The sequence below is a fragment of the Pholcus phalangioides genome, unplaced genomic scaffold, assembly GCF_987345545.1.
Source record: "Pholcus phalangioides strain wild (caught in Gottingen) unplaced genomic scaffold, Ppha-v1.0 ptg000003l_1, whole genome shotgun sequence".
NCBI classification, from domain to species: domain Eukaryota; kingdom Metazoa; phylum Arthropoda; class Arachnida; order Araneae; family Pholcidae; genus Pholcus; species Pholcus phalangioides.
Genome location: NW_028301596.1, coordinates 49906924 through 49934638, shown reverse-complemented (window position 1 = coordinate 49934638; position 27715 = coordinate 49906924). Strand labels below are relative to the sequence as shown.

General features: G+C 33.4%; 1 protein-coding gene across 2 annotated transcripts; it reads left to right on the top strand.

Annotated features, from left to right (window-relative positions):
* Positions 1 to 287: 287 nt before the first annotated feature.
* Positions 288 to 27715, top strand: LOC149088764 (formimidoyltransferase-cyclodeaminase-like). 2 transcript variants are annotated; one of them, XM_089249845.1, is made up of 13 exons: positions 288 to 521; positions 6389 to 6572; positions 7125 to 7253; positions 9002 to 9090; positions 11024 to 11215; positions 13648 to 13767; positions 14034 to 14183; positions 15623 to 15811; positions 15976 to 16137; positions 16250 to 16293; positions 17050 to 17188; positions 20258 to 20353; positions 22999 to 27715. In XM_089249845.1, exons 1-13 carry the CDS (start codon positions 462 to 464, stop codon positions 23083 to 23085), a joined length of 1641 nt encoding a protein of 546 aa, XP_089105971.1. In that variant the 5' UTR covers positions 288 to 461; the 3' UTR covers positions 23086 to 27715. The 2 variants fall into 2 exon arrangements, with proteins under 2 accessions (XP_089105971.1, XP_089105979.1); XM_089249853.1 differs by having other exon boundaries at positions 321 to 521; positions 11024 to 11203.

The following is a 27715-nucleotide window of genomic DNA, read 5'->3' as shown; positions in this document are numbered from 1 at the left end:
TAGTCTCAAACTTCTGAGATACACTTCCTTCAGGATTTAGACCGTTTTGAGTGTTCGTAAAGCGAGACTTGTTCGTAACCCGAATAATTCTCTGCTGTTCGCAAACCGAGATGTTCGTAAAGCGTGGGTTGACTGTATTTTAGAATGAAGTGGATGAAAAAAGAAAAGAAAATCGAAGAAATTTATATTTCCTTCAATGAAAATGGAAGAAAAAAAAAGAGAAGATAACAAAAAATTCCCACAAAACAGATAACACTTGCTTCCCTTATCTTCACCTAAAACTTTGCTCTTTTCTTATCCGCGTTATTTAAAGAACAGCTGTTCTGGAAGCACTCCTACACGGAGTAGTGCAATAACTATAACTTTGTTTTCACTGCGCAACATTTGAATAAAACACACAGTTTATTACACAAAATTATTTCTATTTTTAAAATATTTCAATTTTCCAAAGTTGATACAAAATGATTAAAAGGAAGATCGTGGAGTGTGTGCCGAATTTTTCCGAAGGACAAAGCAAAGAGGTAGAAAAAATTCATGGATATATTATTAATATATAAAAAAAGGATCACTCCATTTTTTCATTGGTATATAATGCTTTATCATATTTATTTAATTCCAATTTGCATGGTTTAAATTATAAAAAGAAGGGGGGATGGGAATTACGGTATTATTTTGATCAGAGGCGCATTTATGGTTTTTCCGCATGCGGGCTAAACGGATTTTGCCGCGATTCTCCCATTCTTGTCTAATTTTTCTTGACTACTCTTTCCGTGAATTCGCCATCCTGTGATACAATTTCAATTGAAATTGATAAATACAACCCGCTTGGCCTCCCTCTCCCCACTCCTGCAAGCACATTTGTGTTTCTGAGTCACTCTTTTGATCACTATCATGCTCACACTCTTTTTAAGTGACTCATTTAATCATTCGCATGCTTGCACATGCTCTAGGTCACTCTTTTGATTGCTCACTGGCATGGTTCCTTGCTGGGTCACTCTTTTTATCATTTATACCTTTACACACCCCTTTACCATTCTTTTGGGTAGGTTGACATGTTTGCACACACTCTAGATCACTCACTGATCTGGTCTTTCACTCTGTGAGTCATTTTTATTTGGTCATTCACATGCTTGCTTGCAAATGCTCTAGATCACTCACAGACCTGGTTCTTCACTCTGTGGTCATTTTTTTTTTTTGGTCATTCACACATACCTGCAAGCACTCTAGGTCACTCTTCTGGTCATTCACACATTCTTCTACACTCTCATTGTTTTGGGTTTTAAAATCATTCAAAGTGGTTAGTGATTCAATTATATACTAATTCCAAAACCCCTGTGTCAGGAACTTCAAATATTTGCTTTTCAATATAAGAATGCCCATTGGAAATACACATGTTAATAGCACGTAATATTCAGAGTGACTAGGTTAAACAAAAAATAAATACTCTTATATGATTGCACAATAATTTTCTACTCTCTCACAAATTATTTTGGCAATATATTATTATTTTTTTTTTTCTTACAAAATATGCAATTTGAATAGAGCATAACATAAAATCTGAAGGAAAAACTATTGAATGATTTGATATTCTTCAATTCAAGATGATTATTAACCTTCCAAAATTTCTTCAACTGCTCATATGTTCATGTGAATGGATGTGAACATTCGCTGTACTCTTTTTATAACACAGATAGGTGTTTAAAAAGTTCTTTTGTGCCATACATGTAATGTTGATTTCTGTTATTATTAAATTATCTAGATAATACTTAAAATAATACCATTATTGCACATAACATTAGAATATATATAGCAATCAAAATACTAAATTGTACTACTAAAATGCCCTTTAATTTGGCAGTGCTGCCTTGTATATGATGTTTAAGAAACTCGTATAACTTATTCGTAGTGCAAAAAAGAATGACCAGGTTTGACTATGATATGGTATATTTACTAACATTTATATAATGCAATGCTTTTCCATTTGAAGCTATATCTAAACGTGCAAAACAATGCTATGGGTATCAATAAAAATTTTCTTTGAAACTCAGGATTTATACAACCTGACCTAAGACATTTTTAGGTGAGAATAAATGAGTTTAATTAGTGTATTAACAGATACTGCACGAGAGAATTTATAATATGGAATAAAATTTTGGGCAGATCAGAAAATTTAAAGTCTCAAAATACTTATTTTGTGCTCAGTAATTGTAATTCGAAATATAAAACACTTTAATCCGCATAAAAATAAGAGTTTTATTTAACATATCTATCAGGTAAAATAAAAACTATTTGACAACATTGACAGTACATTTGTTTGACTGTTTCAATACTTAGCTAATTTCTGAAGTCAAAAGACTAACCCTGATCTCCTATCATACGTATTTTGAATAAACAGCTCTATTTTGCTAAGTAAATTGAACACAGGTTATCAGTAGTGTAGAAAAAATGGACAATAAAATTATATGTCATATCTTCTAGACTCTTTTTATGTGAAAAAATTCAAAATTGCAAATTATAATTAATATTTTGTTTTAATTATTGTAGTAAATTAATGTTTAAAAAATAAAACATTGTAATATGCAAAAATGTAGGTTTTTCATCATGTTATATATTTATAGTGTTCAAAATATTATCCAGAAGCATTCGTTTATGTTTTTGGCAGTTTTTGATGGTTTGAACCAGTTTTTTGGCAGTTTAAACAAGTTTTTGACATGTTATGTCAAAACCCTAATCCTGGTTATAAATCCTAGTAAATTTTACAAAGTTTATAAATGCATATATGAACTTGATGTAGAAATGACATAAAACACTTGATGTAGAAATGACATAAAACACTTGATGTGGAAAAGGCATAAGTCTTTATGCCTTTAAATTTTCTTATTTTTAATTAATGGTGATCAGTGATCATAATAAATCTCGGATTTCTCTCTCAGAGGTAATTCCTTATTTGGAAACCTAAATCCACTTATATCTTTCATTTCAATGGAAAAATAAGCTTAGATGAAGTAATTTGATCATTAATTGCTAATGAATTTGGGTAAGATATTTTCTTGTTTTTCTTCTTCCTTTCTAGAAACTTATTCAAGGTCAAGTCTTGCCTTATCTTGTTTTTATTTTATTCAAGAAGCATTTTATCACCAACTTTAAAATGTTATCTTTGTAGGAGATTAAATGTTATTTTGTGAACAGTCAGCGAAATGCCTCTATTGATATAGACCAAAGAAAAATAATGACAAGCATACATGTGTTAACTTATGATAGCTGTGAAGATAGTGCTTATAGTCAGCTGATAGATAAGTTTTAAACTGGAGTGTTTATGTGATTTTTTATTCACACGAGACAGAAATTAATGAAAATCTTATAATAAAATGGTTTTAAATAATTTTTTAACAAATCTATTGCTAAATTAGACTTGTGTTTGAATCTTTTGACATTTGATTACATTGAAAATGCCTGTTCTTGTGTCTATTACTCTTCAGACGTGAATGTCTAAAATATAGGATGGTTTTTTACATGTTTGAAAAAAAAAGGATCTACAACAATGAAGAGGAAAAACCAGCAATAAAGACAAATTATAGTTAAAACATTAAGTGCTAACATGTTTTGGGCATGTCATTAGACTTGATATGGACTAATGAGATGTAGGGATGGGACAAATAGTGTGATTTGGCCAAATACCCAATATTCGGTGGCCTAATATGAGTTTTCTTAAAAATCACAATTAGGAATAAAATTTGTGTTTTTAATTGCAAATAAAATTATTATAAATTTTAAATTATTAAATTTCAATTACATAATATATCATTTGAATATTAAAAAAACTGGCAATTTAACGATTTTTATTTCCTTGATATTGACAATCAATCCCAATGATATCAAATATAATGATTTTAAAAAGATTTTTTTTCAACACCTGTTTTAATATTTAGAGAAAGATGTACTCTCCTCTTGTTAATACAAGATAGAGAGAAAAACTGGCTAATTTTATAGAGATACTGATTTTGGGAAAATTCTCATCTTTGCCCCCTACCGAGACTCGAACCCAGGTCCCCCGAATGCCGGTCAAGTGCTGTACCTTCTAATCTATAGTAACAAATAGAATATTTAACCAATGGAGCACATATATATATGCTGAATGGTATATTGCATGGTCGGTGACAGCAATCAGTATTATTTTTACATCTAATTAAGCAAGTGCCAACCATTTATTTGCTGTCACCTAGTGATGCATTATAAAATTTGTGACTCATTTTCTTGTTTTTCCTCTTTAAATTCCCCTTTTGCCTTTCTTAGTAGTTTGATATAGCGATACCTCAGCTAACTGGTTAGCCAAAACACGATTATCTATAGGTTTCTATAAACTAGTTTAATTTGTTCTAGGAACTGTCAAAATTGCAAAGCAACTTTCGTAAAACACTAAGAAGCACTATAAAATATATATATAAACTGACCAAAGGCTGACATAAACAACTTCATAATTGAATGAAGGATAATTTAAAGGAAGATGAAAAACTGGATATCTTTCAAATTTTGCACTATTGTATGCTATGCAGTCAGTTTCATGAGCCATAGTGAAAAAAGTGTGTGAGACGGTATGCTATGTGATATATTCAGCTAATCTCTCCCTCACACACATATGCAGAGGGAAAAGATAAGTCCCTAGAATGTCCAGACTGTTGAGTTTGGTTTCAGTGCATACAGCAATTATTAATACCATTCAAGGGCTAAGGCACTTTTTTGAACGTGTTTTATCTTGACTTAACCATTTCGTATACATCAAATGTCTCAAAATCTTTGCTAAAGAGAAGGGTAACTAGGTAGCGATTCCCAGATGGAAAAATATTAATGTGGCTCAAGTGAGTTAGTTATTCATCAGATTTATTTTGATTGACACAAAAATTTATCTCATGACACAGCTGTTTTATAAGAGCTGATGCATCCATATCAACTAAAATGTCCCTTAGCTGAATCTGCATTCGTTAGCTCAGGCGGAAAAATGGAAAAAATATTTGTCAGCCGAAAAATTTGTAAGCAGACGCGTTCATTAGCCAAGGTATATTGTATCTTGTCTAGTTACTTCCTTCAGTAGTGAACTTGGCTTGTGTATTTCATGCTCGCTTTTATTTTATTGCAACAGAATTCTATTTTCACTTTCACCCTATCGTAGAAATTCACTTTGGCATATTCTCTTTCTCAAAAGGGATATACACCACAATAAAATCTGTGCTCAGATGGCAAAATTTTATAAGTAACTTTTTTAAAATTTCACTGTAGCAAATTTGTAAAAAAATATTTTGCCAAAATGCAGTGCTGTGGCTTTTTGACCTATCACAATTTGCCTTCATTGTTTCGTCATATACTGAAAGGGAAAGACAAAATTTTGAGGAGCAAGACTTGGGAATGCGAACAACTCAAATGTTTGGGAAAAGTAGTGACTTATGACATTTTGCCATCTGAGCACAGAAATATGATCAGTAAATTTTCAATTTGTACAATAAATTCCAATTAATATAATTTAAAATTAGTTTGATGTGCATGATATTAGGCCAAAGGGGTGATTACCAAAATAGTAACCCAATATTTGTCCCATCTCTCTATCAGCCCTAATATAAAATATACAGAAACAAAGCTCCGAAATAAGATTTTCCTCAACTTTCTCTATTTAACTTTAATCCAAACATAATCATACTTTTTTTTTACTGTATAACAATTTATCTGAAGATGTGATGTCATTCTCCACTATTCATGTGAAGGTTCCACCAACTAGCTGATTCGAAGATGAATTCTGGAAAGAAAATTCAACCACCCTTGCAGGGAATCGAACCTGATTCCTTGAGCAATCTATATCACTGCACTAAAAAGGCAACAAACCTTTTTCCTTACAGCTCATGCATGCTGAACAAGACTGTAAATGGAGAGTCTGACCTTACTCAGGCCAAAGCACAAACTCCAAGGGAAAGGGTTTGTGTCCTGGGTAGTGTAGTGGTCTGGCACGCTCACCCAGCAAGTGAGAGAACATGGGTTCAATTTCTCATAGAGGCAGTTGAATTGAATTTTCTTACCTGAATTCATCTTTGCATCAGCCAACTATTGAAACCTTTGTATAAACATTCATTACATAAAGTTTCTTTCCTAACTGAACCCATATTTATAAATAAGGAAGGCTAGGTTACGTCTCCAGGGTGTAGATGGTAGCATGCTTGCCCAGTTTACTAGAGGGCCTGGGTTTGAGACCCAGTGGAGACAAGGTGACTTTTCTTTTCATGTTCACTTTGGCATAATATCCGGAAAATATCTTTTCTCTTGGACCCATATTTGATTATAATTACTAATTGTTTCAATTTTATATTACTCTCATAAATTCATGTGAGATGTTATTTTTTTCCAGGTTATTGATGCAATATCAGCAGCAATATCATCAACAAAAGATGTTTCTTTGTTAGATGTGGACCCTGGTCCTTCGACAAACAGGACAGTGTATACATTTGTGGGATCTCCAGATGCTGTAATAGAGGGAGCACTGAATGCAGCCCGCAAAGCCTATCAGTTGATTGACATGACCAAACATAAAGGTTGCTATGGAAGAAATTGTTTTTTTAATACACAGATAATTTATCTCATTGATAAAGTTTTTTTTTTTAATTATTATATAGTAAACCTGTTTTTTACAGAACCTGTATTAAGCGGAAACCTGTCTTCAATGGAAAATATTATGTGTAATAGCTTTGAAGATATAAATTTTTAAAATCACGTCATTCATTTATGCGAACACTTTTCAATGTTATTAACATCTGACTGACTCACCCTTCTGAACTTTGACTCAAATTTTTTTGTCAAGGTATAATCAGTGCCATCTAAATGCAAGGGGTCCTGGGGAGCCTCATGATACATATTGATGAAGATACAATTGTCAAGAGTAATTATGTAAATTGGTGGTGGGTATTTCTAGCCAGGTGAGGAGGGGGCTCATAAAAATCACCTTGCCCTAGGGCCCATGATGTTTTCAAGATGGCCCTGGGTATAATGATAATCCTCCAAAAAATTGTATAATTAATAGATCATTGTGTCAATCTGTAAGACATGTGCTCTATGTAATGTACTTAATGTGAATATTGGTACTTCAGGTGAACATCCAAGGCTTGGAGCCTTAGATGTCTGCCCATTTATTCCAGTACAGGGAGTGGAAATGGAAGAATGCATTTACTGCGCAAGGAAATTCGCAGCAAAACTGACAGCAGAGCTAAAAGTACCTGGTTAGTACAAACGTTTTTTTTCTAAATTAGGTATTTTCATTAAGACTTCCAATGACAAAACTTCATGTTTTATTGCATTTAAGTTGGTGATTCTCACAAAATTGGCCTAAATGGTGTCCCCAGCAGTATACGTTTAATGTATTTGGTGCAGCATTTTTTTTTCCCGTCACTTTCTATTTATATTTGTGTTTCTGAGAAGTTGCTACTTGGTTTTCAATTTCTTCATCAACAGATTTTTAAAATTTGCTCAAACAAATTTTCATTTCCGTAGAAAATTTCATTCTCCTGGCTGTTCCCCAGTCTATTTTCCAATCTTTAAAATTATAACTTGTTACATTATATTTATTAAACAAAAATATATGTTTTTTTTTCAATAATATATGTTTTTAGGACCTGTATAATTTCATCTTTTTTTCATAGACTTAGACTTATGGGTGGGTGGTTCCACAGAACCTAGCACTGCGACCAGAGGCCTATTGTACTACCCCCCCCCCCCCCAAAAAAAAAATAGACGTTTTCGATAGAGACCTGTAGCTTAAGCAAAGTTCAGCAGAAATCTAATAGGAATGTCTTGAAGCTCTCATGGTTCAATCAAATTGCGACTCAAGTGCTCATACCTGTGTGCAGAGCACATTTCACATTCACAAAGAAAGTGAATAGCTGTTTCTTCTTTATATAAACAACCTTTACAGGTTGAGTCACTACTAATTCCTATGACATTAAGATGCCTTTTAAGAGTACAGTGGCCATTAAGTAGACTAACAGCTCTACTAATGACATTTTTTCTGAGCTTCATCAGCTCCTTCTGCCTAAAACTAGGGTAGTCACAATTTATCTCTTTTGCCTGTCGCTGACTATCAGTGTTCAGCCAATCTTGGTGCTGTTTTCTCCTGAATGAGTTGAAAACAGCATTTCTGATCAATTCCTGTAAAATGCCCAAAGCTGGCTTAAGATCCATGAATAGAGTCCTGGAATCCCTTCTAGCCAGCCCCTTTCATTCCCCCTTTCAGCCAATTCATTACCTGAGATAATTGAATGACCTGGCATCCAGTAAAGCTTGACTCTGTTGTTATTGGATAAATTACAAAGTGCAGTGTAACACTTCCAAACCACATGAGAAGGGATTTCAGACTTCTGAAAAGCCATCAGCGCATGTTTTTTTTATTATTTTAAACATATTTTATCGAAGGTTCATAGCCAAATTAAAATTTTCCCCAGTTTTTTATTTTCCGTTTATGACATTTGTAAAACATTGGTTCAAGTCCTACAACACCAGTTGCCACCTACGAAATTTTGTGTTGGAAAGGTTTAGAGAGAAGAATGTAGCAATCACTTGAACTTCCTTTTAAATCAGTTACAATTGTAAATTACTTCACAAATTAAAGTGATTCAAAAGAAAAGAGGTGAATGTCTTTATCAAATGTCATTTTCCAGGCTACTTTTTTTTATGAAGAAATATAGAATTGAAAAATATTTTGAGTTTTTACCTGATGTTTCAGTTTAGGAACTACTATTATTTCTGAAAAGCACATGTTTTCAACATGCTTACTTTTTAAAATTTACTATACTGTTGCACTGTAGGGTAAAACATCTGCACAAAAGAGAGAAAAAAAAGATAAAATTATATGATGGAAAAAGCTGATTAAAATAATTTTTCCAAATAATTCATTAAAATTAGATAATTTTTAAGATGGTTTTCTCAGAGTAATATTTATTGACAGTAAAATTTAGCAAATATTATCTTTCAGTTTACTTATATGGCTATGCAGCACAACAGGATCATAGAAAGACGGTTCCTCAAATTAGAGCTGGTGAATATGAAGGACTAGCTGAAAAAGTAAATGAGCTCTTTTTCCTTATAATGATTGTTATAAGAAAGAATGTGAACCACCAAGTTGCATGTTCAGAGTTATGATTTCACTATATGGCAGAGGCATAAACAGGTGCAGGCACATCCTTGTCCCAAGATGATGAAAAATTAAAATATCAAAAGAAAATATGTTCATATGTGCTATTTTGATCAATTTCTGTTAATTTAAATGCTTTTTGAAGGTTGGTAATGCAACATTTCTCTGAAAGATATTCTTTGTGATCCCTCTGGGCAGGGATCCTTAACGAGTCACCCTGTTATTAAAAAACTTAGACAAAATATGTGAGATGAATATGACAATATATAATATATGTTATATTGCAATAATTAGCCATAGTTATCATAATACAATCTATGAGTTATAAAAATGAAAATTTCAGTCCTTGATTTCAGTAAACAATAAATTACAAGTTTGTTGAAAATACAAGATGGCCAAAATTAGGATGAATGTCCCGTAAAGTAGTCATATGGCCACCCTATGTATATTAGTTTCTGGCCCACAAGGGGTAAAAATGGCCCATATGTGGCTTGCAGACTGGAAATGTCGTGCACCGATATAGTTTAGAATTTTTAATTTATTAATGGCCTAACAAACTGAAAGTTATGAGATTTAGAAAATGAATATTAATAAAGGAAGTAAGCGAAGAACAAATCATCCATCACATTTCTATAAATTAAGGGCAAGACTGCGATGATGTAACACTTAAATCTCAGTACCACTTAAGATTATTATCATAGTAACTATCACAGCACAATTAATAAAGATTACATAACATATTATTTCAGTTTCAGTAAATCATAGAGCCATTAATTATCTGCTAACTTAGAATAAGTCACACATAATTATTCAATAACATAACATAATATTATGTATATAATTATAATATTATATATTACATAACTCAATATTAGAACAAGTAATGCTTCTTGAAAGTGTTTATAAATTCATGTAAATAATCAATGTACGATTGAGCAAATTGTAATTCACAAAACGAAACAGTTCCCTAATTCAATATTTAAGTTAGGTAGTTAATTTTTAAGTTATGTAATTATAAAATGTTCAGTTAATTCAAATAGTTTACAAGTTCACTTATCACTTATTTTCTATTCACTCAGTCTGCAGCGCTTTATAGAGAAACAGAAGGTTTCTAGCATGTGGTTTACAGCTCTATGCTGGAAAACAAAATTTCGTAAATGCCAATGAAGGGAAATTTCAAATATTTTGTTTTAAGATAATCACACTTTATCACAATGATCAAGCAGGAAATCTACTTACAGTATACAGGTGTCACTCGCTTTACACAACTAATTGTTTCTGCAAAATAGTTGAGCAAGGAGGAATCAAGTAAAGTGAGTTGAATTTAACATGGGTAAGTTAGGGATAAGAGCCTGGCATGATAGGCTGTTAATTCTTTTTAATAAAACAGTAGAGATTTAGCTGACGAGCAGCACTTTTTCATCTCCTTATAAAAACTTTGGCAGCAAAGCCAGAAAATTCTGAATATTTCTCACAGATATGAAAATTCTAGTTTTACTGGAGCCACTTTTTTCGATTAAATTTCTCATAGCATTGTCGGTGTGTTATTAAACGTTGTTCATCAGTGAGATCAGGTGAGCTGTATCTGAGAATTTGTCTCAGCTACATCATCAAATCCAACATATTTTGCTGTCAAAGGATTTAACTCTGTTCTATATCTTCGATTTGCATGCCCATTACCAGGATTAAAATTAAATTCCAAGCCTAATTTTGCAGGTTGGAATTCCTAAAATCAACTTTTAAAAATCATGTTATAGCAAAATCGCATAAAGTGAGGGATGTATGTATAGTAGTCAAAATCTTTTGCTCCAGCTATAAATCACATCAAATGAAAATGTTTTTATATTTCTTATTTTATTCAAGATCAAACAGCCAGAATGGAAACCAGATTACGGTCCATCAGAATTTATTCCTCGTTGGGGTGCTACAATGTCAGGTGCCAGAAAATTTCTCATCGCATATAATGTTAATGTTCTTGGTACTAAAGAACAAGCTCATCGAATCGCATTAGACATCAGAGAACAAGGAAGGGGAAAAGACCAGGTGATTGTGAAAGTAAAGGACTGTAACGATCTAAGCATGCAAACTTTTTGTTTTCTTTTTTTTCTAAAAAGTACTATTTGGGTCATTTGTAACCAAATCAGCTGATGAAACCATCCTTAAATTCTTTTGTCACTCAATTTTTTCTAAATTTTAATAGATATGTTTGGTTTACTATGATTGAAACAGTTGACATTGAATTACATGATGGAAATATGATATACTGTTGCCATCTTCTAACAACTAATGCAATTAACTATTGATCTTTTTAAATTATTTATATCATGGCAATGGTATATGCTTTGCATTTCATAGTACATTACTTATTACAACTGATATATTCAATAATCTTATATATATATATATATATATATATATCCGTTACTGTGCCAGGTCCTGAAGTACTGCAAATTTGCGAATTGACAGAGTTTTGGTGGAAGTCTGATTTGGAGAAATGATTCTGGCTATGGCCGGCCAGTTCAAGAAGTGACAGGTCAATGTTTGATGTGCTGATGTAAAGGAGGCCCATACAAGTTCCAAAAATCCTCTGAGGAAAAATTGATCAGGCCGTCCTGTTGAGATTTCCGGATGTGGCCTGAATACCCCCTCAGAAACGTAGCTGTACTCTAATTTACCTGGGTCCTGAGATTATTCAAAAAATCTAGGTCCTTTTTGAGTGACAATGGGTCCCTCTCAAAAAAATTATCTTTAAAAAGTATGCTCTGCACACGCACCCATGATTTTCGCACTAGTATGATTAAACTGTGGATATTAAAGGTAGAGATTTTACAGATTCATTTTTTTTCTTCTGAATGGTCTTGGAAAATATTTTACAATTTGAACGGGCGTTCAAAATCATTTCTCAAAAAATGTGCATTAGCAATCTTGCATTAACAAGGCAAATTTACACCTTATAGACGCTGTCTTTGAATGACAGCAGATAGCCGTGAAAGTACTGTAATTTCCGTTATATAACTGAAGGTGAGAAAATCCACAGAGGAATAAAAACTCTGTAATTCGAAAATTCTGTACATGGCCCCCTCATTCAGAGAAGTAACTGGATATCTGTCATCTTCAACAACCTGCGTGTATATCAATACAGTACAGTACACAAAGCAGTAAAACCCCTTTTTTAAGGTTGTGCGATCGTGATAGATGATAAAAAAAGAAAGGGATTTTCTCTCTCTACTTTTTTCTTGGAAACATGAAAGAACGCATCCAGAAGGACGCGTGAACCAAATTTTTATGCGTCCTTTTCTGAAATTCGGATATTTGACGCGCTATAGCATGTCATTGGCGTCTCTGCCCCTCCGCCACACATGCTTCAGAATACCTTCCAGTTCACTAGTGAGTGATGTATGCGAGAAACTAATGACATGTTGATTGAACCCCGGCCTCAACCAAACTGAACTAATGCAGTGCCACACACACTCTGGTCAGCCTGTCCAATTATTCAAAATCGTTCTTTGATCAGACTATTTTCTCATCAAGACACCTGAACAGTCCTCCAAATCTGCACAGTTTTCCACCACTCACGTTCCGGAAATACTGAAGGCCAGGACCACACAGTTTTTCCTCAAAGGATTTCTGGAACATGTAAGGGCATGGCTATACAGCATTAGAATTGCAAAAATGAAAGTCACTGGTCATTGGGACAAGTGAATATGAGAACCTACTAGATCGCAGACATCATGACTAGTTTGCTAAACAAAATCTGTTCTAAATAATAATAATTATAATTAATTTTCCCAAATGTATTAGTATTTAAAAGAGTGATATACCATCAGGAAGGAGAGTGCAAAAATCCATAAAAAAATCCACTGCAGATAGGTGATTTTCCCGTAGGAGATTTTTCCAGGATCAATGTATTGCTGCAGAGAGGGAGCACAAAGTTTTTTGCCCCTGGTCCCGCAGAAAACCACAATTTCTTTCTCAGTGGTCCGATTGTTAAATCAGTGGCCTCAGACTAGCAGAACACCAATGATTTCGAACGTTGCTATATATAGTAGCTGTGTTGGATTAGCTCTATGTGTGTGATGAGACAGAAGAAAAAAATGAGAGAAAGTTGAGGGAAAAACTATTCATATAATAATAGACAAATAGTTTTTTTTTGGTCAAACTTTTAGAAAAAAAAAAAAAAAGATTACTGCATCTGTGACTGTGATATAACGGGTTGCAATAGCTAACATGAGCATAATCATCACAAAAAAAAAATACGTCAAATGATGTGATGATCCCAAATCATGCCTTTTCTTTTCTGACGTTCGCAAGGGATCTCCAGCCACTTTGCGAACTGGTTGCGCCAAGCCCCAAATTTGGTCATTATCTGGGTCAATTTTTAACAAAATTATGAACTGGCCAATTTTGTTCTTTAACAGTAACATATATAAACAATGTATTTTTGTTTACAATAAATTTTGATAGTATATATATTTTTTTCCCTTCAGCCAGGTACATTAAAAAATTGTCAAGCTATTGGCTGGTGGTTAGAAGAAGCCAACATGGCCCAAGTCTCTATCAATCTAACTGATCATGATATAACTCCCATTCATGTGGCTTATGAAGAAGTATGACTTTCTTCCACTTCCTAAATCTACTCTTTTAATCTAATTCAATCATTTATTTGCAAAATAAAAACATCAAAAGAAAAAAAATGGACCGTTTCTTACAGTATATTAATAAGATGTTTGTAGATACTAAATCATATTCAATTTCATTGGGTACAGTTCAAATACAGGTAAGTGGAACTATTCTGACTGCCGTTGACTTGAAAATTAATTTCCAATTCCTGCGTATATGGTGGTAATTTCAGAAATTTTATCTGTTTGAATAGGTGAGGAAAGGTGCCAAGAGTGCCAGATTAGCTGTGACAGGATCACAGATTGTTGGTGTTGTTCCTTTGAAAGCAATAATGCAAGCGGCCGAATTTTATATCAGCCGGGACAATCTGTTTGTCTTGGAAGAAGATCAGAAAATTCATCTGGTTAGTGGTTTCTTTGTGGTTTGATTGCTTTACTTTTAATGGTACACATACTCAGAGATAATGTATCCAACTGCTTTTCTAGTTAATTTTCCATTATGGCTTTGATCGATACCTCTCATATTTTATTGAAATCCACATATTTCTTTCTCTAAGAGACTTAACCAAATCTCAAAATTATTTTTTGCTTCTGCAGATTTTTAAAAAAATTTAGTTTATCTTCTTAATCAATAACCTACTTTAGTAATCACCCAATGAATATTATAGAAAGTTCAATCGTAACTGATTTTATCTATAATGCAAAATATCACTTGCATCAAATTTCACCCCACCATTCTTTTATATAAGCCTTAGCTAACAAATATTGAATGAATAAATGCAAATACAAAGCCACAGCAGGCAAAATGCCTGACAATGTGGCTGAGAAAAAGATGCCCACAACAAATATGGATTTCATATGTTTCTAAAATAACCAAATTAAAAGTGTAATTGTAAAAACTAAAAAATATATATACATTGATAAAGTATAATACACTGCCCATAAAAAGTATTTATGGTTGTCTTATTTAATTAGGGATAGCTTCTTGATTTATCCAACATGTTTATTGTATTTCTTTTCAAACATGTCAATTATGTTAGAATTCACTACTCAAAGGGGTAAAGTATTCCATTTATTCACAACGCTATTACAGAAAAATTCCCTGCTACACCACAACCTTCAGTTGTCCCTTACTAATCGATACTGGTGTTCCCTTGTCAAAGCAGTCGAGTGACGGCATATTAATAATTAATTGGCCATCCTATCTATCCCGTTGAAAATTTCAAAAATATTGATCATGTCCCTCTGACACCCGCATTCTTCCAATGTAAACATATAGAAGAAATCAAGTCTCTCTTCATAGCCCAAGCCTTGTATACCAAACAGATCATTCGCAGCTCTTCTACGCACCCGCTCAGTCAAGTCTATATCCTTCTGTTGGTAATGTCTCCAAACTCTTATGGCATACTCTAGTTTAGGACGAACTAAGTTCCAGAAAAGTGGAAGAATCACTTTAAGACAATGTGAAGAGCCTTTTTTAGTATGAAACCGAGCATTCTGTTCACTTTTTTGACCACTGCTGAACAGTGTTCAGCAAACCTAAGCCATTTGTCAATGAGAATGCAATACATAAAGGTGTTCCTAGTTGCATCTAGAATAATAACACCACTGAAATCATAAGTGAAACGTGTGTTGTTTGAACCAAAATTAGGGACCATGCACTTATCAACACTAAACATGAAGTTTATGTTACACATTTTTATCATACAATGACTTAATAGCATTCAGTTGTCTTCCACATTCTTAACATGCAGAGGCATAAACAATGTTTACAATGCTCAGCAAAGAGACTTTTTTTGGTTGTTTCTTCAATATTTTATATGTTTTTTCTTTATATTTTCAGGCAATAAACAGATTAGGACTCAATTCACTTGGCCCGTTCAATCCAAAAGAAAGAATTATAGAGTATATGCTACCCAGTGGTGATGAATGTTCTCTTATTAACAAGAGTGTACAGAGCTTTATTAAGACTGTTGCTGCACGCACACCAGCTCCGGGCGGAGGCTCTGTGGCTGCTGCAGTTGCTGCCATGGTAAAATTATCTTTTATCACAATATTTGAGTTCCATCATCAAGCACTACGCTGATATATGTTTGTGAATTTTTTTTGTAGCAAATGCAATTATGGCTATGTACATTTGTAAATATATTAAGTATCTATTTTGATAAAATTATTTTTTGTAATTTTTTTTTCCAGGGTGCTGCACTGTCAGCAATGGTTGGGCAGATGACATATGGAAAGCGACAGTGGGAAATATATGATTCGGACATGAGAAGAATCATTCCAATCATGCACAATACTATGAAAGAGCTAATCAACGTGGTCGATGCTGACACAACTGCATTCAATGATTATATGGTGAGCGATTGATTGGATCTCACACACACAGGATAACTTTTTCAAGATTCGATTTCCATATTATATTTTTTATGACCCACTAATTATTTTCTCTTTTTCTCCTATTGCTCAGAATGCCTTAAAACTACCAAAATCAACGCCAGAAGAAGAAGCCATGTAGGTTTTTTTTTTCTTCATTTATGTATGCCATCAAGTCTTGATAACAGATATCTGTTTAGGTCAAAGTTTTCACTTTGCCAGAAAATCTTCAATAATATAGGGTAGTTTAATTAGTAAAGCAAACAATTAATCTCTCTTCATCTGCCCCTCAGCATTTGACTAATCAGTATTTGACTGTATTTTCGCATAAAAAACTCCAACTAAATGGTTGATGTTGGTTAGATAACAACTGAATTTCTCATTGCAAAAATATGGTAGAACTTTGCTAACTTAGATAGATTAATATCAATCTTCAGGTAGAACTTTGCTAACTTAGATAGATTAATATCTAAGTTAGCAAAGTTCTACCATATTTTTGCAATATTACAAATTTATATATGTAAGTCCTATAACAAAACAAAAACATTCTAAGAAAAATATTAAAAATTGTCAAAATGCTGTTGAATAGAAAAGTTTATGGGTTTGACTGAAGACAATCAAATCTTGAGATAACAAATTTGCTTTGTACTACCAAAAAAGTTGTTATACTGAAGTTAAGTTTTTTTTAGAGAAACATAATTTTCCATTCATTAATTATCAAAAATATTAGTGTTTCTATGGAAAAGGATTTTGTTTCATTCTTGTTAGATTAGTTGAAATTCATGACATGGAGAATCTTTCTTCGTTAAATTTATTTCCAGTTCATCACAGTATGATTCATGGTAGACATATTTTACATATTTATAGATACTATCAACAAATTAATTTTTGCAGGCGTGATGATGCTATGGAAGCTGGTTTAAAGAAAGCAATATCTGTTCCCATGTCATTAGCCAAATTTGTCAATAGACTATGGGACCCCTTAAAGGAATTAGCAGTCATTGGTAATTTTGGAACCAAGTCAGATTTACAGGTACAAGTTTGTATTTTCATTTCTGCTTTTAGGTCTCATTGAATGATTGCATGGATTTTATTTCTTTGTTTAACCTAACCCTTTGATTGGAAAGCATGAGGAGAAATTTTTTGAAGGGTATCAAACAAATCAGGTACCCCGAATACTATTATATGATTTAAAAAAATATTATTTAAAGAAATATGGGATGTTACACTTTAGAGAACACATTGTATTTATATCATTTACAATTGCATGATTTTAATAGTTTATTCATTTATTGTTCTGCCAACTCACTTTTCTGCCATTGTTCAAGAATGCACACAACAATATATCTCCTACACACATAGTATTTCCCTCCAAATTGCAAGGGTCAAAAATCATTCTTGTGAGGCTTGTCAAGAAATGAGACACATGTACCTCTGAACCACATTCTGGTTGTAATTATAGAAACTTCATGAATGGCTCACACAGGTAAAAATCAAATGTTTAGTAGTTGCTTATAAGCATCAATGCCAAAACAAGCTCAAAATATACAATGCCTTTATTTTAAAAATATAAGAAACTTGGGTGCTTTTGAAAGCAACACTGCCAAAGATAGGGTTGTAGGAAAAATAGTTTGAAACGCATATATTGAGAAATTGTTATTTCAACGAAAGTTTTAGTGCATAATTTTTAAAGAAGTCAGATGGGGCTATTGTACTCCTAACATGAGTGAACAAAATGCCAGAACTCTACCATCAAATTTAAATATATTTAGTTTCCCTCCTCAATCAATAACTTACACTTGCTGCGATCTCTTCCATCCCAGTTTCCTGGCAGAGTCTAGAACAAGTTGGTATCAATATCTACCAGGGTCGAAACTAGGGAGAGCAACACTGACCCTGGTGGAAAAATTTAATGGGTGACAAATTTTAGGTGGGAACAAAAACACTGTTATAAAATCATCAAATTTTACATTAGTGAGGGTGGCAAAATCACGCCTCCCGCCCCCCACAAAAATCACATTCACAGCCCTGGTCTCTATCAAATTTTCCCAAGTAAATGTGAGTCGTCTCCCATTTGAAAAGTCTCTCCGCAGAGAGAGCAGACAAACTTCAACACAATACATGCAGAACGTGAAAGTTCAGGCACTTGCCTTTTCACTTCAAATACATAAAGAACAGATGACAGCACCACTGTAAAACAAAAAAAGTACCCAAGCGGTGCAGTGGTAAAATGCTCTACTACCCCCATGAAGGTTGTCATCAGGTTTGTGGGTTTCATCCTGGGGAAGAACATAAATAACAAGTTATTTTCCGTACCGAACCCGAGGTAATCACCAGTAAATGGCACCTTCATTTTCAACTCAATAAGTAGAAAATTGCTATACAGTGATGTGACTGGAGTTGGCATGTGGTAAAGTAGTAGTATAAAACTTGTGGGGAATCGGTCAAAGCGATCACAGGATCAAAGTCAAGGGTAGATAGAGTTGGGTTTTGGAACGCACTGGTGATAGCAGCTCTTGCTGTTGTCAGGGAAGAATGTTTTGTATTATTTTATGTTGTATTCCTGTCGTATACATTTAAAATTAAAGATATTTTTATAAAAGATGTCGTCACTCCTCCTGCCATCCACGCACCTATAACCTAAATAAGTATAACTCTCACAGCATGAGTACCTTAGAGCCACACATATATGCACACAACACGTTCCTGTATGTACCAGTCAACTAGAAATTCCCTAGAAGAATGCTTAGAGGTGCATGTATGGTTAAGTAATAATAGTAATCGTCTCTGAGAGGAATTAAGCCCCAGTCTTTTTTGTAATTCAAGCAAGTGTACTATCCAATATATACAATTAGAATGATGCCACTACATTCATGAATCCAATAAATAAGTATGATACAAACCAAACAATAAAATTCAAGATTCTTGACTGCATTTAAGCCTTTTTTACAGACAAAGTATGGCCTGTGATACTCATGTCACTACAGTAGAACCTTCCTGAACGGATACCTCCCATTAACGAACACTTTTCAGATCCCAGGTCCTGAGGGATAGGGCTTTAATATTTCACTCCCTGTTAGCGGACAATAAAATCAGACAAACTATAAAATTTTTTTCTAAACTCTAATTTGTGATATTGTGTTATTGATGAATTGTTCATAAATCGAGAATTTGACATACTCAATGGTGATTACGTATAATCCCAATTTCGCATTGGTAAATATGATAATCCATCAATTAATTACTTGATTAACTGAAAATAACTATGGTCCAGGATGCTGATTCCGAATGGTAATGTTAGTTTTGTTTGCCCATGTTGATACGTGTGAAGAAAGCAAACATAATTGATAATGTTGTTATGAACGTTTATTTCTTCTTCACACTTATTTTAATTTAATTTTTATTGCAAAATATGTGTAGTACATGTACCATTTACAGATAAAAATAATTAATGGGTTCAATGAAGAGAAGAAAGGTTATAAATTTTTCCCATATTTATCAGACTTTATTTGGGAATCATGCATAATCACCGGTAAAAAAGATAGATGTAGTGAGATTTAATCGAACCTCTTTTATATATCGAGACAATTGATGATTATGCGTAACCACCGTATATCACTTTTATATTCAGTAATGTATATAAAAGTGTACCAATTGCAACCAAAGCCAAATGTCAGATAAATGTGAAAGTCGTATAAAAGAGGTTCTACTTCATATCGTACCTACCCAATAGTGAACACTCTCTGTTAGGGAACAAAGGTTTTGGTCCCATAGGCAGGGCCATAACTAGGAGGGCAGCTGCCCCAAGCAGCAATTTTGAGGGAACAAAGAACGCCATCACAAAATTATCAAATTTCAAAGTTGTGGGGGCGGCAAAATCATGTTTGCCCCAGGTGACAAAAAATCCTAGTTACGGCCCTGCCATAGGTTCTACTGTAAGTAGCATGCCACTTTCATGCTACTTAGCAGCATGTGTATCACAGCCCTATGAGACTGTTTGGAAGCAATACTAGACTGTGCTTTGAGATTGTATCTTCAAGAACTTTAGTTGAAGATTTCTAATCATTGCAACTGTATGCATGGTTTTTTTTTTTCTTCACAGGTTGGAATTCGCTGTTTAGAGACTGGAGTTTTAGGTGCTTATTATAATGTTAAAATAAATGCAGAGGGTATTAGAGATGAAAAGTACAAATCTGAGGTATATTTTTTTATATATTATATATTTTAAGAGAGAGGAAGATATTTATGATATTTTCATTTTTTTCCAGTTTACTTATTAATTGATAATAAACTTATATTTGATTTCCAGCTTGGAACATAGGTGGCAGCACTTCTGGAAGATAAAATGGGAATAACTGCGATATATCATAATATGTTATGGCCACAGAACTTTCCAGTGTATACCAATTCATTGAAAATTCCTCAGAAGAATGTTTATAAGGCGCATGCGTGACCCAGTAGTAGAAGTGTCATAAAAAACATTTTAAATTCTGAAATTGAAACTTGTGCAATCGAACTTGTAGCTGTCAGTAACGTCAGCTAATACTACTAAACCATACACATGTACCTCGTCCATATTCCTGTATAGCTATGTCAGCTCAGGGGCATCTATGTTGGTGATCTTATTGGTCTCCCATACTTATGTTTTACTTAATCTATAGTGCACCCCTCAGAGTGCAAATTATGTTTCGTGTGTGGCAACATGTGTTATGTGTTTACCTTTTGTATTCTTTTTCTTTCCTTAAAGTGTGTGTCCATATGTGTTAATTAAATGAATAAGTAATTGTATTTATAATGCTGCTTCAATTACACATAATTTTTCCATACATAACTACTGGATTGTAGTTTGTTTAGTTGGAAGTGTTTCAAACCAGTGGGCGCTTGTCGTCTTCTTTATATTTAGGAAATTTAGATTTCCTCAATAAATTCTGGGGATGCTCAGACCGATGTCACAAATTACAATGGGTGCTCAAGTACCCACAGCAATCCCTCCCCCTGGCTCCAACGCCACTGTTTCAGCTAGTCACAAAAAAAAAAAGATGGAAACAACTACTGTAGTCTGAACTACTGTGTGAAAAAAAAGTTTATCTCATGTCCCACTATTTATTTTTTTAGAACAATTTTTATCGATTTGTATGGGAATCATACTTGCATAGCAGGAGTCGGGGAAACAATTTCAATTAGTTAGGTTTTCTATACTAGTTTAAGAAATAAGTATTTGTTAGCACAGAACAATTTTTCATACTACACCGCCAATTGCACTGCTCAAAACAATCAGCGGATATTGCAAATTTGTGATAATAAGTGACACAACTACCTCTTTTTTTTATCCATAGTGAAAGAAAAAAGATTGAAATACAAACTTCAAAGTACGCAGAATTTTTTTTTTTTGAAGTGAAAAATCACTTGTCATCTGCAGCCCATGGAACATGGCTTATAAAAAAATTTATGAAGGTGGCAGAAAGAAATGATAAAATGGTTCTTGATTACTTAAACAAATGGATATGATGTCTCAACAGTGTGATTTAGACAAATTGGAAGCCTGGAGGGCTACGAGTCATCTAGAAACAGGTCAAAGGTAATCCGTTGTAGCAGAAGCCATTAGCGTTTCTCAAAGTGTGATTTCCCATCTGTGGAATCAAGTTTTGGAAGCTGGAGGTGTAAGCTGAAGATCAGGGTAAGGTCATATGCTTTCAACATCACAAAATGAAGATCAATATTTGAGACTGATGGCCAGGAGAAACCACAGGATGAATGTCATTTGTTCGAAGCAACAACTTTGGACAGTTATTGAAACCAGTGCTTCAACTCGAACTCTAAGTAATTGACTCTGCTCTGTTGGTCTTTACACTTGCAGACCTATGGTGTACGTTGCTTTGACCAGACATCACTGTGCTGTCCACAGACAGTGGGCACAATAACATGTCACTTGGGATAGAAATGAATAGTTGAATGATGTTCTGTTCTTCAATGAGTCCCATTCAATTTTCAACCTGACAATAGGAGACTTGATCTGGAGAGAAAATGGCACTCAAAACAATCTGGCATTCATGTGTGAAAGTATGGAGGAGGCGGATTAATAGTCTGGGTGAGTATCTCTATAAATGGCTGCAACGACCTGTACATCATGAGGAGTAGATCACTGACAGCTCAACACTATAGAGATGAGATTCTCAGACCTTTTGTGATCCAGTTGCAGCAGTTGAAAATGAATTCCTTTTTATTGACAATAACACTACCCCATATCGTGCTCCGCTTGTAGATGGCTTCCATTTTGATGAAGGAATCTTTCAAATGGACTGGCCATCATGTTCTGCTGACATGAATCCCGTTGAACGCGTTTGGGACATTGTAGGGAGAAGGGTTGCTGGTTGTCCATCACCCCCCAAAAAAAACTGTTTAACAGCCTGAAACCACACTTCAGCAGGAGTGGGGGGGGGGAGGGTGTAGAATACCTCAGTCCCTCATCAATAATGTCTACGAGTCCATGTCTCACAGGTGTGTCAAACATTGATTTAAGTCAGGGGAAGCCATACTACACATTAGAAGTGATTTTCAGCTGAAAAAAATCACATTTCCCCCCTTTTTTTTAATGCATGAAAAGTGCATTTACTGTTCTTCAGCATAAAACTCTAATAAAATTTGATTATTCTATGTTGCATGCATGATCATCTTTCCTCATATTTTACTACACCTCTGGATCACATTTCAGCCTCTAAAACTTTCCTCGATCTGCTGCTAATATCAGAAACTTTTCAAAGGAAAAATGTATCGAATTTGTACTTCCATAATCTGTTGTTTTACATGACATGATGAATAAATACATATTTTTTTTTTAAACAGGTTCTACAAGAAATCGAGAAGTACAAAGCCAATGCAGAAACACAATCTGAAGAAGCGTTAAGTATTCTCCAAGAAAGACGCTCATGAGAAGAAAAAATAAAGCACAATTTTTTATTTTGTCATTTTTCTCATGATTGAAAAATAATATATAAATACACACAGAGAATTATAATTTTTGTGATATTTTGATCAATATGTTATAGTAATCCAGTATTTTGCTAAAAAAATTTTTACTTATATATATTTTCAACAGAGTTATTATATGTATATATTTATGAGTCAAATTATTTGTTTTCAGTTTGATTTGATCAGTATAATATAATTTTTATGAGTTTGTGCCAGTTAAATATATTTACCTTGATGTCGTTCATGTGACATTTTGTTTGATGTTTTTTGTTTCCATGACGAAAGTGCCAACATGACATACACGCATTTAAATCATTGTTCATAGTATAATGCATATCAGTTATCATATACTTGTATATTATAGGCTGGCAAGAAATATGTATATGCATACATATAAAGTCGTGTTGTCAATCAAGTTTGTACAGCTTTTATTTTCGATTTAGAATATATTGGAGAACGAAATAGGCTAATCTCATCTGATTTTCCCGCTCCTTACATAATGTCATTTGAAACTATAAACGTGTTTCTTCAGTTTTCCCAAATTCTCATGAAGGACTAGGCTGTTTCTGAGTGGTTTGCATATTAATGTAGATGCAAGATTAAAACTAGAATTCATTGCTGATAGAGATAGTATAGGGCAATCCGAGCAAAACAAAATTCTCTAAATACTTTTGTATAATTCCTCATCAAGGTAGAAATCCCTTTCCAATTCTCTAAAATCCTGTTGAACTTACACTCCTATTGATGACAATTTTTTTCTTTTCGTCTCGTTTGTGTCGAACTGCAAGTAATTGCTTTTTGTTTCATCTGCGTAAGTTGTCGATTTAAAAGCAATGAGGAGTCATATTACTTTTTATTTCCCATGACATTATCCCCCCATATTACATACACATTTCCTAGTGGAATGAGGGCTTCCTTCGTGTGCTAACTCCATTGCAGAATAATATATTTTTACACCGGTTGAGTGATGCTTTGACTTCATGTATTGTACTATGTGTGTGTATGATGTATATAAGGAATACTGCTCTATTTTCTAGTGTTATTCAGCGTGTCTGTAAAAAATTTGTGCCACTTCCATAAAAATAATAAGATATTGTGTTAGAAAATATGTTTCCCACTTTCATATTTTCTAATACATGCGATGTTACTCTTAGGGTACACATTTTTGTATCTATAATGACTAGATTTCTCAGCCAATTATTGGTTTTTGTACAGATGAAGCACCCAATTTTAGATTTTGACAATGATTTAGTAATCAAACTCTTATAGTTGCTAATAATGAGTGAGTATATGTCTGTAAATTATAACTTTAAACGTTGTGCATTACTCATTTAGAAATAAAGTTGGAAAATTATTTACATGCATTAGAAGTTCTATAATGAGTATTTTAGCATAAACTTATTCAGGTGCTATTCTGAGTCTCTCACCTTTTTTTCAAATTTTTTTATATACATTATACAGGGTTTCTGCAGGCATTTCATAAATTTTAGCGATTCCCACAGCTCAATTTAGCTCAATTGTTAAATAGCCATAGTGACTGGTTGGAATCGCAGCAGCAGCACATCAGTAATGACCTGAAGCTGGTTTTTCTGTGATTCACACTCTCGAGACGCAGATGTAAGTCAATCTCCCTGTTAAAAGGTCTTGTCACAGAGAGCAACAGGCCTACAACAGTACTAATATGCAATCATTGCACTTTACTCATAATTTGAAAAATAGATGGCAGCACTGAAATTCATGCACAACCGTTCATTCATACTCATACTGTTAGACACACATGTACACTTCCAGCACAACTCGTTTGGTAGTGAATTGTGATAGACTGGAGTTGCGCTCAGTAACTGTGCTCATAGTCTGAGAAATAGATTGCACTGAAATTTATGTAAAACCACACATATGTACTCGGACTGTTAGGTACACGTGCAGCACAGCTCATTTGGTAGTAAATTGCCCATGGCGATAGACTGGAGTTGTACTTAAGCAGAAAAAAAGGTTTGGTTGAACAGAAAAAAATATTTGTAGCTTAATGGAAAACATTTTAACCATATGTGTCTTACAATATTGGTAAATGGAATTGATCGTTTGGCAAATCTGATCTTTTATTTACTCCTGAATATTTCATCACGATTTGGTGCAAACGCAGTTGTCAGTAGAAACCCTGCATATAATACTGGGCTATTTAGTGTTGTATTTGTGTTTTTATGTTACATTGTTCAGAAAAGAAATCTGTATCATGAAACAGATTTGTAAGCATATCATCCATCACCAGAGATCATGAATTTTATTTCGGAATCTAGCTCAATAAGGGTGCTCAACATCTGAATTGGTTCTAGTTTTGGTTTTTTTTTTCCTTATTGGATATAGTGTAGTTATTTATTGTTCATGGTAGCTTTTATAACATTTAGGTGAAATTTCATTGTCGGTCACAATACAAATATTGCTCATTCGTAACAAATGAACACATTAGAATATTTCATTCTAATTTTTGTGGGAAATTCTGACGCTATGGACAATTTGGTGAGATTGCACCTTTTTTGTTTTATTTATCGCAAAGCACAAAAAAAAAAAAAGGATGCGTCTGGGAAACCAAACAACTATCTATAATATGAAGTGCTTCCAGGCATTATAACAGGGCTCTCACTTGTCCTACTTTTTTGTAAAATGTCCTACTTTTCCTACCAAATCCTGTCAATGAAATTCGTGTAATTGTTTTTAAATAAAGAGAGAAAAAATCATTGATATATTGCCAAATAATACAAATGTAGCAAATTTCAATTAATGATTCTGTCAAAGCAGAAATTTTATCATTTTTTCAGGTTATTTGAGGTTGTATGTGAACCATTTTGTGTCAATGTTTAGAGTTGACATTGAAAACTTATGTCTGGATGGAAAAAATAATTTTGTATTTACTTCTTCATGGTCTTGGACTATTCATTAAACAGTAACTAACATTCATACTTCAAAATTATGGTGCAAATTTTGTGTATAGGTGAAACAACAGTTTGCATAACATGCATAATCCTATTCTAGGTTTTGTGACCCTGATTGCTACTCAATAGCATTCAGTTGTCTTCTGCATTCTTAACATGCAGAGGCATAACCAATATTTATAATGCTCAGCAGAGAGCTAGAAATGGAAGTGCTTTACTTGTCGAAAACAATGATGTTAGCATTGAACAGTAAACAAATCCCTTTAAAAATGAATGGACAGTGCAGCAAAACCATCTTTCAGCAAAATGTTCACCTTGATTTATTTAAATTGCACCTTGTAATTTACACATTTTGCACTGTGCTTTTGGATGGTATTTTGAAAGAGCGTCCATTCTTAAAAAATTCATAATTTGCGTGTGCATCAATGTCTTTATAATTTGCTGTGCATCAAGGATGAGAATTGACGGACTAGACTTTGGAAGACTCCTTAAAGAAAAGGATGTAAACATATTGTGAGGAGAGACAGAAAAGATGTAGTTGTAGTACACTGTTTTGGCCCGAAATTGTTTTTCTTACAATGTCATTTCGTTTTGTCTCATGTTAATCTTAGAGGAAAAACAAAAATATTTATTGAATTTTTTTTTTGCTATGATTATGTTTGTCTGAGGGATGCTGTCCTACTTTTTCTAATTTTTTTTTGAGTGGGAGCTCTCTCTCTGCATTAGATTAATCGATAAATATTCTAAAGAAATAGTTCTTCACACAGCCGTTCCTAGATAACTGAGATCACTTTGTAAATCATCCACTGATGATGTAAATGTAGACAAAACGTTTGGGGAAAAACTTCATCTGTTCTATACATCCTGAAAGCTTCTACTGACAGAGAAAATATGTGTAGATGGGCTTCAAAATTCCTTTGGGGAAACGACACATAATGTTAAAAAAATATATTTCGTAACTTGAATTTTTTCTAAAATTATTTTCAGTGTATTTTGATTGGAATAGCTTTTAAAATAATTGTTTTTAATAATTTCTCACTTAAACAAATTCATTTTCATCATTATTATTTAAACAAATTTCAAACGCTGAGTAGAATAGTTAATGTAATTTAATTGTGCTTTTTAAAAAAGCAATTGTTTTTTCTTTTTTGTTGATTTTGTTATATATGAGGTACTGCTTAAACGCCAATCCTAGTCAAGGGATTATTCCCCCTCCCCCCAATGGTTGTTTTTATCTTGTACGTGTTGTTCACACATGAAATTTGCTCAATGTAGTTTAGCCCATGCTGATTTTCACGCCTTGATGTATTAAACTACATAAATAATACCATACTCTTATGGTGGTGGTAGATTTTATTTGATTGTGTGCATGATTTTATTATTTATATTGCTTTTAATTCACCGAATTATTTTATGAAGGGCCATAAGTTGTAAATGGTGATGATGATGAGTTGATTCATTCTCATGTATGTAAGGAGTTGAAAACTTTCAATGTGTAGTATGAGAGCAGTTATATCAGTATTTGAATCGCATATTGTAAGTAGGAACTATATCTGAGCTTCATGAACGTAAAGACCTTTGTCACATGAATATATATTAGTTGGCATAATGGGTTTTTTTTTAATCGATTTGAATCTTATTAAATTTATTAATTAACCAAA

Excerpts from the sequence above, each read along its gene's own strand:
- LOC149088764 (XM_089249845.1), top strand. The coding sequence starts at position 462 with ATGATTAAAAGGAAGATCGTGGAGTGTGTGCCGAATTTTTCCGAAGGA. Across the intron at positions 7,254-9,001 it reads AGCAGAGCTAAAAGTACCTG|TTTACTTATATGGCTATGCA; the intron begins GTTAGTACAAAC and ends ATTATCTTTCAG. Across the intron at positions 16,138-16,249 it reads CTGCATTCAATGATTATATG|AATGCCTTAAAACTACCAAA; the intron begins GTGAGCGATTGA and ends CCTATTGCTCAG.